The sequence below is a fragment of the Morus notabilis genome, unplaced genomic scaffold (assembly GCF_000414095.1).
Source record: "Morus notabilis unplaced genomic scaffold, ASM41409v2 Scaffold65, whole genome shotgun sequence".
Classification (NCBI taxonomy): domain Eukaryota; kingdom Viridiplantae; phylum Streptophyta; class Magnoliopsida; order Rosales; family Moraceae; genus Morus; species Morus notabilis.
Window position 1 is genome coordinate 180,394 of NW_010356865.1, and position 9,148 is coordinate 189,541.

The following is a 9,148-nucleotide window of genomic DNA, read 5'->3' on the forward strand; positions in this document are numbered from 1 at the left end:
ACCTAGTTGGTACATCTTGACACAACCCTTTCTTATCACCAATTGCAACTAACTTCACACAATCTAAGAACTTTTGCTTCCTCACTTGGGATCCCTTGACATATTTGACACTATCACGAATCTTAACAATTGAATCATCAATCTGCTTCAAACCCTCTTGCACAACTAAATTTAGTATGTGTGCACAACATCGCATGTGAAATAGATCGCCATTGTGTACAAGAACCTCTTTGGCAACTAGTTGCTCCCTTAACATGTCAACCGAAACACCATTCGCAGAAGCATTATCCAATGTCACACTAAACACCTTGTTTTCAATTCCCCATTCACTCAAAAAGGCATAAAGTTTTTCAGACAAAGCAACGCCACTATGTGGGGGTGGCATAAAACTAAAGTTTAACACTCTTTTCTGCAAGTTCCAATTCTTATCTATGAAATGCGCAGTGAGACAAACATATCCATCACTAGTCAAAGAAGTCCATGCATCAGAAGTAAAGCTAATTCTACCTGGGATAGTCTCTAACATCAATTTAATTCGAAGCTTTTCCCTCTTGTAAAACTTTAAAGCATCAGCCTTTGCAGTATTTCTAGAGACCAATTGAATTTGAGGGTGCAAGTACTGAAATAGAGACCTTATTCCCGCATATTCAACAAAACTAAAAGGCAGATCATGCATGATTATAGCTGCTACAACCAACTCACGAAATTTTTCGGGATCATACTTACCTCCACCAAGTGTCACTGCACCAGCTTCTTGGGCAATGAGCATCTGCCCTATATCACGGTAGGAGGTTTTCAGACAATTCACAAGATGGCGTTTCAGATTACCAGTTCCGTACTTACTGTCTGCGAGGTACACAGAGCTACAATGTTTGCACTTGGTCTTCAATTTCTTGTCCGGACCTAAAGGAAGATGAACAAAGTGCCTCCAAACTTTTGAGGTCAGCTTCCTTTTTCTTTTCTGGAGATCAGCGCCTTGAGTTTCGGTATGAAAACTCGACCCATCAATCTCTTCAACCTCAATATCCACACTTTGAGACGCGGACTCAAGATCAATTTCCATTGTGTTAAATTAATCTGCACAAAGCAACATTAATAGTCATAGTCTGCACAAAGATTTAAAGTATGGTTTGAAGAAAGATTGGGAACTTCAAAGGCATTTGCATTATAATCAACTCCATAGTCTGCACAAAGATTTAAAGTATGGTTTGAAGAAAGATTGGGAACTTCAAAGGCATTTGCATTATAATCAACTCCAAGATTTACAAAATATTCAAATTAAAAATCCAAGGTTATTAGCTCAAAATCAAAATGTGACATCAAAATGTGACAGTAGCAGACGATCCCACAGCGCCACCTCTCCATCTGCTACTTTTCATGCGCTCTGCTTACTTCTGCCACGAGACTATGATCAACATTTTCCCATCTGGCCTTGCATGTGAAGATGATTCCGTAAGAATTCTCTCTCTCTCTCAAAAGATTATTTTCACATTTTTGTGAAGAGTGCTGTGCTAGTTTTACCACTTTATTGTTTGTTTATTGTTTAGACTGTGGTACATTTTTCTCCATTCTAGGATGAAGATTATAAGGAAAACAAGTCAGTTTCATGCATAGATGAAAACAAGAGATCAGAGGCAGAGCAAAGAATTAGTAGTACTAGTGGTGTTATAATGGATTTTGATCAACAACTACAACAACAACAAGAGAATATTAATGGTGTTGAGGTTGAAGTGGACTTCGAAATCTGGCCAGTGAACATCCTATGGAGCCCCCAGATGAAGACAGGCCTGTAAAGTGCCCAATGCCTGAGTCTTCTGTCATTAATGTAAGTTATGATCTTATGCAAACTAACCAATTTTCATCTTAATTAATTTCCCTTTCTTTCTCATTTGGCGAATATTTTTAATAATATCTCTGTATCATTAGAAATTTAGAACTCCCCCATAACTTGAAATCTTCCTCTATATACTCCAAAAAAAAAAAAAAAAAAAAAAACACCAATATGTTTCAATTTTTAATACAAAAAGTTGTGAGAAATACATTTTGCTACATTATACTTCCCTTCACATCACACACTGAGAACAATTATTCCTTCTGAAAATAATTGTTCCTTCGGATTTACATTTCACACACTGAGACAACAATATAACATTATAACTTGCGTCCTCTGTAAAATCCTTCAAACAAATAGAGTTCTAGCATTTTCGAATCAAATAACGTTGTTCTTCACATTACACTATGTTGAAAAAAAGCTTGTTCCCATATATCAATGAAAAGCAAATCACAGATCATCAAACGGAAAAGAAAAGTTATGGAAAAAAAAAAGGTAAACTGAAATGAGAAATCCAAAGGGAAGAAATCCGAAATACCCGTTTGCTTGCAGCGGAGAAATAGGCATCGAGTGGAGAGGAACGGTGGCGAGTGGAGAGGAACGGAGGAGAGGAAGGGTCCCGAGTGGAGAGGAACGGTGGCGAGTGGAGAGGAAAGAAGAAGAAGAGAAAGAAGAAGACACTGGCGTGAGGCGGTGGTCCGGTGGACTGAGGTCAGGCGGTGGTCCGGTGGATTGAGAAGCGGCGGAGAGGAGAGTTAAGAGAGAGTGGTGAAGAGAAGAAGTTTGGCTGCTGGGTTTCGTTTTGAAATGTGGGCGGCTGGGGTTGGGGAAAACAAACAAATTAGGGTTAAATGTTGAATAATATATTAATATAATAATATTGAAACATTTTTAACCTAGGTAATAAATAGGTAATAAACGGGTTATATAATCGTGTTACCCAAATATGACACGTTTAATATACGAGTTATTGCGGGTCAATTACGGGTTGACGGGTCAACCTGAAAATAACCCGTTATTTAATCGTGTTTCACGGGTTCGACCTGATTTTGACCCAGACCTATTTATGATAAACCCAAACCCGCTAATCTCGTGCGGGTTTCGAGTCGTGTCATCGTGTCGATACCCGGATTGCCAGCCCTAGTTACATTCATTTGATCCAGATTCCTTTTTGTTCTTATTGAAGAAAGCATGCAACTTGAGATGTAATATATATATATATATATATTTTTTTTTTTTTTTTTTTTGCTTAAAAGGATGAATCCAATTCCTTTCAACATTACGAAAAGGTACGTCTGAAGGAAGAAGGGCCAAAATTTCAATCATCCTATGAGGATGAAATATTACAATCTTATACATATAATCAAAGCTTGGACCATTTGGAGATAGACTGATTCTGAAAGATGTATGTTGAAGGAGAGAGATCGCTCTATTTCCTGCTCAAGCAAGCAAACATCCAAATGTCATTCGTCAAAATCTGAAGTGAAAAGTCTCTATACTCGTGTGCATAAAAGTGAGATTTTAAACAAATAGGAAAAGGTCAATATTGCAATCCTTTATCACAATGTTCGTTCAGAGAGGAACTTTTTTTAGTGGGAATGCGGGTGACCAAAATTCTAAACTAAAATAATAGCACAATTATCATTGTATTTTATTATTTTTATATTTTAAATCCAAATAAATCAATCGTCTCATTAAGTTTAATTTCACAGCCTTTTAAGGTCTTACAATCCCCAAACTTATGTCATACTACCACTGATTATTGATATATTTAACAATTTAGGTTTGAACTTTGAAATATAAGTTATTCAAAAGTCATGTAAAATAAAAAAATTAGTTGGGGTAATATAAAAGAGGCCACCTTGGGTCAGTGGGAGCGGCCACCCCCACTCGGCTTAAGGTGGCTCCACTACTGGGTTCATCAAACTATTTTAACAGCCTAAGAAAGTGAGGAACTACAGATTTTTACTCCAAGCTACGATTCTTCGGGTTTTAGTTAATGGACTCTCAAATCACTTTTTAACACTTCAACATTGCTAAAAACCCGAAACAAACATGAAAAAAAGCCCATCTATTGAAGGATTAACAAAAAAGTAACATAACCCGAAAACATAATCCATGAAGAGGAGATTCAACTAACCGTCTGGTCTTTCCCGTTGGAGCAATAAGTCCTCTTTTTTCTAGGCTTTTGAACCTATCCTTGGCTAGGGTTGAACATGCCTGGTGCAAAAACAAATTTAGATTGCTTAGCTTCAAAGTTGCAATTTTCTCATATCCAATTTCTGAAAGCATAAATTCTAATGTACCTTAATCTTGCGGAGGGATCCCGTAATTTCTTCAGATAATAAGACTTGCATTGGAGCAGGCTGAAATCTGCCGGCAGCAAAGAAAACAAATTATCTCTATTTCATCAAGAGCTAAAATCAAAGCATTTATGCATCAATTTCTGCAGTATCTACTAAAATTCTCTCATTTTTCAGGTCAAATTTTCCAATAATGATCAGGGAGGTTTCAAAAGACGGTTACAAACAATAAAATTGCCCTATTCAGTCTTAAATTTTTACATTAAAGCTAGCACAACAAGACAAACTAATGAAAAGAGGGATGCAAAAAGAAAGAATTAGCAGCCACCTTCCAGTAACCACTATTTGCAACTTCTTATAATAATATACTTTCCAATTTGTAGGTGTAAATGCAAATATTATAAATTTACAGACAAGAAGCTGCATACTTGTGCTTCCCCAAGCGTGGTGGAAATGACTTTAATCGTTCTTGTTTAGCAACAACTTGCCGAATATGTCTCTTACTCTTCTCTTCATCCTCTTTTTCTATTTCTTGAAGAATATCTGGTAAGCTGTGAACAATGAACCAAACAACGTAAAAATCTACTACTCACAAATGTGGTTGACTACTAACTAGTTATTTGTGAAGTCACCTGTCAATTTCTTTAGAAAGTCTTTCTATCTTTTTCAATTCTGTTTCCTTTCGAAGCTGTTCTTTACGTCTGGCTCTCTTATTTAACTCAACGCGTGTCACCCTCTTTGTTTTATAAAGCCTGTAGCGGGGACATCAAACCATATGAATCCACAAAGATTTTATCATGGTGGTATTATGCCATGAATGTCTAATAATATGGTAGAAAATCCAGAATTTTAATCAAATAGAATGAATGAAAGAGAACACAAATTTAAAATTTACAATGGTCCAAAAGGATGTCAAGCATAAAATAACAAATGGGTTGTTTGTTTTATATACTCAAATCCAAATCATTGATTCTGCTACAATGTAAAGCTCTCACATAAATTTGAATTTCAAACGTCAGAATCGAGAATCATGGGTTTGAGTATACCTCCCAAACGGGGATAAAATTAGCAACATATAAGAAGGAATTCTTGTAATCAATTTCTGCACCTCTTAAGAAATCTATTTGCAAGACCAAACTTAATGAAAAGAGTAAACAAAGGCATGCAATACAAATAAAGACAACTCAAAACATGATGCTAACCTTCCCTCAGCCACAGCGTCGTCAGTCTCATCCACATTCTCTGGTTCCATGTCCTCATCACTCCCATCATCCGCCTCAATAAAATACCTCTAACGGAATAAACAGCTAATGTAAAATAAGCTTAGGCACAATTTTCAAAAGTAAAATAAAAATATCATGGTCAAGAAAACTCATGGATATCATCTATAAACACGCAAAACTTTTACTTAACCAAAAAAACCATAAAAGGTTTGAAACCCTGATAGCAAAAGGAGGAAACTTAACAGTCATTCACAAAAGGAGAACTAAAAAGAGACTTACATCTTCTTCATTGATAACTTCTCCCGTAACCATTAATGGAACTGGTTCAGGTCCCAACTCATTTTTGTAAATTTTCTGCATTTCTTCCGCAACAGCACAAGCCAACACATCCTAAATTGGATAAAAGAAGGAAAAGAGAAAAAAAAAAAAGTTATAGAGATATAATTTTAAACCCCACATAACCTAAAGTCCCAAAGGAAAAATATAAGCCATATCAAAAGAATACCTGATGACTATCGAATGAGGGATTATAAGAGCACCCAGGAGGATCAACTTCTACTGCAGGAATAATCGAAGGCTTTGCTATCTGCAAGAAGATCGGTGAAAATATATCAAGTAAGGTCTACCAAACAAATCAAAGTTGCATTGATGATTTGCAGCTCAGAAGTCGGTGTTAAAATCCTTTTCCAATATTGTTTCAAAATCACACAAGAGAGCAATCAAGAGTTCTATCATCATTTTAAACTTTGTCAATTACCTTTCTGACCTTGACATTGTCATCACCTGCAAGTGTGTCCAGGAACAAAAAATGTGATTCTTATGAAAAAGAATATGATTATAATCTACTAATGTATATGTTATCTTACAAGACAACAAGCCAAAAAGTTAAAAACATTAGCAACCAATTAAACAGTAATGAAACCTTTGTCACCCCAGATGTCAACCATGTCGGAAGCCGTGGCAGAATCCTGTGCAATGTACAAAAACAGATTAAAAGAGTTAACTTAAAACAGAACCTATCAAGAATAAACATTCAATTCAAACACCCATTTCTATATCTTAGCAGTTACCCTACTGACCTTTTCATCATCTCCAGCTACATGTTCTGCTTTAGCAATCTTTTTATGCTTTTTATTGAACTTTTGTGGTATTGAAGCCGATACAGCTTGCACAAACGGGTTCTTGTTTAGCGCACTATCGGACCGGAGTACTTTTGCCCGATTCTTTTCAATCTTGCGCTTCACTGAAAGATCTGATCATGCACAATTTTTTTTTTTTCAGTTTTAATTACATCTTGGACAACAACAAAAAAGGCTCGAATTGATAAACGAAATATTAATAAAGTGATAGAGAAATGTGGGTCTTAACCAGGCCCCCAAATCAAAGCCAAAAAAATGCATCATTGGGAGCAGACGTGACAACCCATTTGCCTCGATTTCCGTGCACATTACCATGCTTCCTTCATGAATGTATATCCAGAGCATCGGCTTATTATACACGGATTTTTTTGTTATTATTATTTTCTGAAAATAGACCCATTTACCAACCAAATAGCTCAATTTACGAACTCAAACCAAATGGGATTTTTTTTTTTTTTTACATTGACAAATGGAAGCTTCGTAATCAAAACTTGAATTTAACGCATAATCAGAGAAGGAAAAAAAAAAAAAAAAACCTTTGGATTTGTCGACGAAGAAGAGGGATTCGGCGGGAGCGGAGGAAAGGTTGCCGCCGGAGAGAGCGTCTTTGGTGGACTTCTCGAAGAAGTCATGGATGTCTTCGGTGCTGATGTTGGCCCTCCATGCCTTCTTTCCCTTTCTCGAGCTATTCGGTTTCTTTCCCATCTCTCTCGCTCTCTCTCTCTCTCCCTCTCTTTCTCTGCGTGATGCTCTTGTTCACCGTGTGGTTTAAGGGCGGTGGGTGGGTCTTCACGCAGCCGGCAAATAAACCCTAGAGGAAATCTTGAAACTACACTTCACTAATCTATTCAGCGAAAAAATAAAAAAATAAAAAAAAATTCAAGCCAAGACAAAAATATTTAGGGCTCACGGATTTGAGTTTTCAATTCGAGTTGAGATTTAATATTTTCTGAGAGCTTTTCACTATAACAAAAAAAGTTAGATGTGATATTTTTTGAGTGCATTTTACTATAGAAACCTAAAACTGAAAACTCAAATCGGTGAAATGAACGATACTTTAATTCATAAATTTAAAACCATAAATTTTAATTTTAATTTTTAAAATTTAAATTTTTTATAAGAGAAAAATATTATAAAAATTTAAGAATTATGATTCAAAAATAAAGATAAATTCTTAAAATAAACATCTCAATCAAAAAATAACAAAAAATGAAATAGTTAGATTTTTTTTTTTGACATTCAAATCAATTTCAAATTGGAATAATTTTAATTTGATACCCTATATTATAATAAAATTGAAATTGTCTTTTAATATCCGTATTGTTGTTAATTTTAAATTGCTGCATCTACCTTTAAAAATATAATGGACATGTTCTTTTGTCTAAAAAACTCAAAAAAAAAAAGCAACTCAAGTTTCAACTTTATTCAAGTTCACGTTCTTTTAAGTTTCAATTTTATTATTTTACTCAACTTTATTCAAGTTCTAACTTCAACTCAAGTTATAACTCAAATCCAACTCAAAAACTACACTCAAGTTACGCTCCAAAAGAACAACTCCAGTCTTAGAAAAGTCTTCAAGATATCAAAAACTGAGGGCTTGTTCTTTTGAGTGAAAAACTAAAAAAAAAGCAACTCGAATTACAATTTTATTCGAGTTTATGTTCTTTTAAGTTTGAACTCGAATTCAAACTCGAGTTTGGGACTAAAACTCGAGTTTAAAGTTTCTCCTTCAACTCGAGTTCAGAAACTCGAACTCAAATTAATGAACAGTGTTTTTTTTATTCTTAAAAATGCTATAACTTTTTCGTTTTAATTCTAATTGAGATGATTTTTTTTTTCTATGCGTTGACAACGAAAATACGAATAAAACTCCACCCATATACCCTATTAAAATTTTCCATCAGTATTGAGTTTTTATTAAAATACTATCTAAATACAAATTCAAGTTTTGACTCACTCAAACACAAACTCAAAAAAATTTTTATCTCAAACCATAACTCAAATGTATACAACCAAACACAAACTCAAGTTATAACTTCAACTCAAATTATAACTCAAATTCAACTCGAAAATTATACTCAAGTTAAACTCTAAAAGAACAAGCCCTGATTTTTTTTAAGATTTAAAGTATCCATAGGCATCGTTCATTTCACAACTCAAATTATATTATAACAGTATTTTCTCTCAAAAAAATTAAATTAAATTTTTTTATCGTAATATTTTTCTCTCATATATACAAATTAAGCTCTTAACAATAACATAGACTTACAATTTTAAAAAATATAAAGTTATAAAAGATGATTTTATTGTAACACAAGACCTTTCGAAATTGCTTTGGCTATATGGGATAAGTGGCAATGGCTTAGTTTGGTATTGCTTTTCCTTCCCAAAATCAGCTTCTGCTTATAAGAGAAGCTAATTTTAGTGTTTGGTAAATCTCCTCAAAGTGCTTTTTGAAGAATTTTTTAAGAATCTATAGCTAAAATCAGAAGCAGTCTAAAGACAACTTTAGCGTTTAGATTGTGCGGGAATCAACATAGTACAATTAATGAAACTTCATAATACACATAATACCCCTAATAAAATTTAAAATTTATAATATTCTCAATCTAAAATTCATACTCGTAATATAATATAATATAATATAATAAT

The 9,148-nt window shown here is 34.3% G+C and overlaps 1 protein-coding gene and 1 non-coding gene across 2 annotated transcripts; both read right to left on the reverse strand.

Moving 5' to 3' along the window:
* Positions 1-3,079: 3,079 nt before the first annotated feature.
* Positions 3,080-7,326, reverse strand: LOC21395515 (ribosome biogenesis protein NOP53). Its single transcript, XM_010088745.2, has 12 exons — positions 7,033-7,326; positions 6,437-6,609; positions 6,280-6,325; positions 6,115-6,140; positions 5,863-5,943; positions 5,637-5,747; positions 5,337-5,425; positions 4,767-4,886; positions 4,563-4,685; positions 4,138-4,204; positions 3,972-4,051; positions 3,080-3,267 (listed from the first exon to the last, which is right to left on the reverse strand). The coding sequence occupies exons 1-12, from the start codon at positions 7,199-7,201 to the stop codon at positions 3,261-3,263; spliced, it is 1,092 nt and encodes a 363-aa protein (XP_010087047.2). The 5' UTR covers positions 7,202-7,326; the 3' UTR covers positions 3,080-3,260.
* On the reverse strand, positions 6,710-6,824 carry LOC112090700. Its single transcript, XR_002901771.1, has one exon. It is a non-coding gene; the product is annotated as a small nucleolar RNA snoR100 (small nucleolar RNA).
* Positions 7,327-9,148: the final 1,822 nt, after the last annotated feature.